This window comes from Dendrobates tinctorius, unplaced genomic scaffold, assembly GCF_039654945.1.
Source record: "Dendrobates tinctorius isolate UK_male_01 unplaced genomic scaffold, ASM3965494v1 ptg000043l, whole genome shotgun sequence".
Lineage (NCBI taxonomy): Eukaryota > Metazoa > Chordata > Amphibia > Anura > Dendrobatidae > Dendrobates > Dendrobates tinctorius.
Window position 1 is genome coordinate 27,746,234 of NW_027361711.1, and position 3,767 is coordinate 27,750,000.

At 42.9% G+C, this 3,767-nt stretch overlaps 1 protein-coding gene across 1 annotated transcript in view; it reads right to left on the minus strand.

Annotated features, from left to right (window-relative positions):
- Positions 1-2,459: 2,459 nt before the first annotated feature.
- The window catches only part of SFXN1 (sideroflexin 1), a 78,305-nt gene continuing 76,997 nt past the window's right edge, over positions 2,460-3,767 (minus strand). The window contains exon 11 of the mRNA XM_073575245.1: positions 2,460-2,908. Within this exon, the coding sequence (XP_073431346.1) occupies positions 2,812-2,908 (97 nt within the window). The 3' untranslated portion in view covers positions 2,460-2,811. The remainder of the gene's footprint in view (positions 2,909-3,767) is intronic.

Here is a 3,767-nt window from a genome sequence, read left to right on the forward strand (position 1 = left end):
GAGCATTTGGATGATCCAGAGGAGTTTTGGGAGAATGTCCTATGGTCTGATGAAACCAAACTGGAACTGTTTGGTAGAAACACAACTTGTCGTGTTTGGAGGAAAAAGAATACTGAGTTGCATCCATCAAACACCATACCTACTGTAAAGCATGGTGGTGGAAACATCATGCTTTGGGGCTGTTTCTCTGCAAAGGGGCCAGGACGACTGATCCGGGTACATGAAAGAATGAATGGGGCCATGTATCATGACATTTTGAGTGCAAACCTCCTTCCATCAGCAAGGGCATTGAAGATGAAACGTGGCTGGGTCTTTCAACATGACAATGATCCAAAGCACACCACCAGGGCAACGAAGGAGTGGCTTCGTAAGAAGCATTTCAAGGTCCTGGAGTGGCCTAGCCAGTCTCCAGATCTCAACCCTATAGAAAACCTTTGGAGGGAGTTGAAAGTCCGTGTTGCCAAGCGAAAAGCCAAAAACATCACTGCTCTAGAGGAGATCTGCATGGAGGAATGGGCCAACATACCAACAACAGTGTGTGGCAACCTTGTGAAGACTTACAGAAAACGTTTGACCTCTGTCATTGCCAACAAAGGATATATCACAAAGTATTGAGATGAAATTTTGTTTCTGACCAAATACTTATTTTCCACCATAATATGCAAATAAAATGAAAAAAAAACCAGACAATGTGATTTTCTGGATTTTTTTTTCTCAGTTTGTCTCCCACACCTGGTGGTGTGGGGGTTTCTTACTCGCTGCTGAATCAACCCTGCACACTAGCGCCATTGAATGGACATTAGACTAGTAGAAATCTGTGCTTTGATCTGATGAGTCCAAATTTGAGATCTTTGGTTCCAACCACAGTGTCTTTGAGCGACGCAGAAAAGGTGAACGGATGGACTCTACATGTCTGGTTCCCACCGTGAAGCATGGAGGAGGAGGTGTGATGGTGTGGGGGTGCTTTGCTGGTGACCCTGTTGGGGATTTATTCAAAATTGAAGGCATACTGAACCAGCATGGCTACCACAGCATCTTGCAGCGGCATGCTATTCCATCCGGTTTGCGTTTAGTTGGACCATCATTTATTTTTCAACAGGACAATGACCCCAAACACACCTCCAGGCTGTGTAAAGGCTATTTGACCAAGAATGAGAGTGATGGGGTGCTATGCCAGATGACCTGGCCTCCAGTCACCAGACCTGAACCCAATTGAGATGGTGTGGGGTGAGTTGGACCGCAGAGTGAAGGCAAAACGGCCAACAAGTGCTAAGCATCTCTGGGAACTCCTTCAAGACTGTTGGAAGACCATTTCCAGTGACTACCTCTTGAAGCTCATCAAGAGAATGCCAAGAGTGTGCAAAGCAGTAATCAAAGCAAAAGGTGGCTACTTTGAAGAATCTAGAATATAAGACATATTTTCAGTTGTTTCACACTTTTTTGTTAATTATATAATTCCACGTGTTAATTCATAGTTTTGATGCCTTCAGAGTGAATCTACAATTTTCATAGTCATGAAAATAAAGAAAACTCTTTGAATGAGAAGGTGTGTCCAAACTTTTGGTCTGTACTGTATATTGGAATGTTGCCCCCCGTATTACAGGTTATGGCACCCATGTTGTCAACCTTGTGTGCACTTAGTGGTTTATGTTTAAGTAAGGGTCACAAGTAAGTGACCTTTGGCAGTCAGGATGATGATTCCCAGTTGGCTAACTGCAGTATGTGTATTAAACCATCATCAATAGGCAAATACAGAAAAGTTACATTGCGTTGTTGGCAGGTAAGTCATAAAGTCAAGGCTCGCAATAAGAAAAAGTTTAGACTGATGTAAATGTATGTATGGATATGTGCAACAGTTTATGGGTTCTTGCCGTCAGTAAAAACCAAAGCACAGATTTTACCATAAAGCGGCTGTCCTGCGCCATACCGGTCCATGAGCTGTGCCTGGTATTGAAACCTAGACTCGTTAAAGGGATTATCCACTACTGGGAAAACTCCTCATCACTCTGAATGTTTGCCCCCGTTAAAAGAAAAACACCTATAATCACCTCCTGTGCTGGCGCCATTCCGGAGGTGTCGGTACTAATGTTCCCAAGGCTCACATGAGGTGAAGAAGACTTGAGAAGTCATGCGCCCAATCAGCACTGGCATCACTATCCCTTTCAGACAAAAAATGTAATAAAGAGGAAGTGAGAGCTGCGGCTGGCTGCTTACTTACTCTTTATTACTAATATGTTCAATGGAGAGGACAGTGACGCCAGCACTGATTGGGCGCAGGTCTCACGCTGGAACGGCGCCGGCTCGGGAGGGGAGCATAGGTGGTTTTATTTTAATAGAGGCAAACATTCAGAGTGACAATGTATCCTAGTAGTGGACAATCCCTTTAAAGCGAATTTGACAGTGAGGCAATACTATATAGCTCATGGACATACATGATACACTTAAAAAAAAAATAGAAGTCCTTTATGACCTTTATGAAATCTGTCCAAAATAAAAAATATATATTTACTGTATACATACTATTTTTTTCCTTTTTCTTACTCACTACTTGCTTCCATTTGTTTCAATGCCTAGCTTTCCTGATATTTATGAGGACGACTACATAGTCAGTCTAAAGTGAGATGCACAACCCTGTTGAACTGTAAGAATAAACCAAAATGTTTTCTATTGTATGCTCAAATAATACTTAAAAATAAAACCAGCAGTTTTGAAAACCTATAAAAAAAATACTTTGTGTTCATCTTTAAACAGGTGTAAGACGTGCTTCCTTTCTCCTACGAGTTCTGCATACACAAGCGCGTGTGCTCAGGATTATAACCCTTTATTGAAGTACACTCTCTCCAGGCCCGGGCTGTTCTCTTTAATTTGCGCTTGCAGTTCAGGCTCCAGTCGGGACACAGACATAGAGCTACACAAAAAAGGAAAAAAAAAATAATTAACAAGGGAAGCGTAATCATGACGGAGCCTTTTTTCATTTTTGCATGCCTGTTTTTTGCTCCTTTTCTTCCCAGAGCCATAACTTTTTTTTATTTTTCCATCAATATGGCCATGTGAGGGCTTGCGTTTGACAAGTTGAACTTTTGAACCACATCATTGGTTTTACCATATTGTGTACGCAAAACCAGGAAAAAAGTGCGGTGAAATTGCAGAAAAAGACAGGATTTTTAGTTGCTTACCGTAAAATCTGTTTCTCTGAGCCTTCATTGGGGGGACACAGGAACCATGGGTGTATGCTGCTGCCACTAGGAGGCTGACACTATGCAGAAAAAAGTTAGCTCCTCCTCCACAGTATACACCCCACCGACAGGAAGTAGGATGTTCAGTTAGTGAGAAAGCAGTAGGAGAAGCAATCTGTAAACGAAATAAAAACCACAGAAACACAAATCCAAACTGTAACAATATTATACAGTAAACCGAGCTGTTCAACTTGGGAGGGTGCTGTGTCCCCCAATGAAGGCTCAGAGAAACAGTTTTTACGGTAAGCAACTAAAAATCCTGTTTTCTCTATCACTTCATTGGGGGACACAGGAACCATGGGACGTCCCAAAGCAGTCCTCAAGGGGAAGGAACAGCAAATAGCTTCATCAGGACGAGGAAGTCACCCTCGTCACCTGCAAGGTCACCTGCGAGGTCTTTTTTACCCCGATCGGCACTTGCCAAAGCTAGGCATGGGCTTTGAAAACCTTATAGACCTGTGGAGGACATATCATCGCACTGCAGAGGTGCCAGACAAAGGCCCAAAGAGTACCGTCAAGAGGACACACACT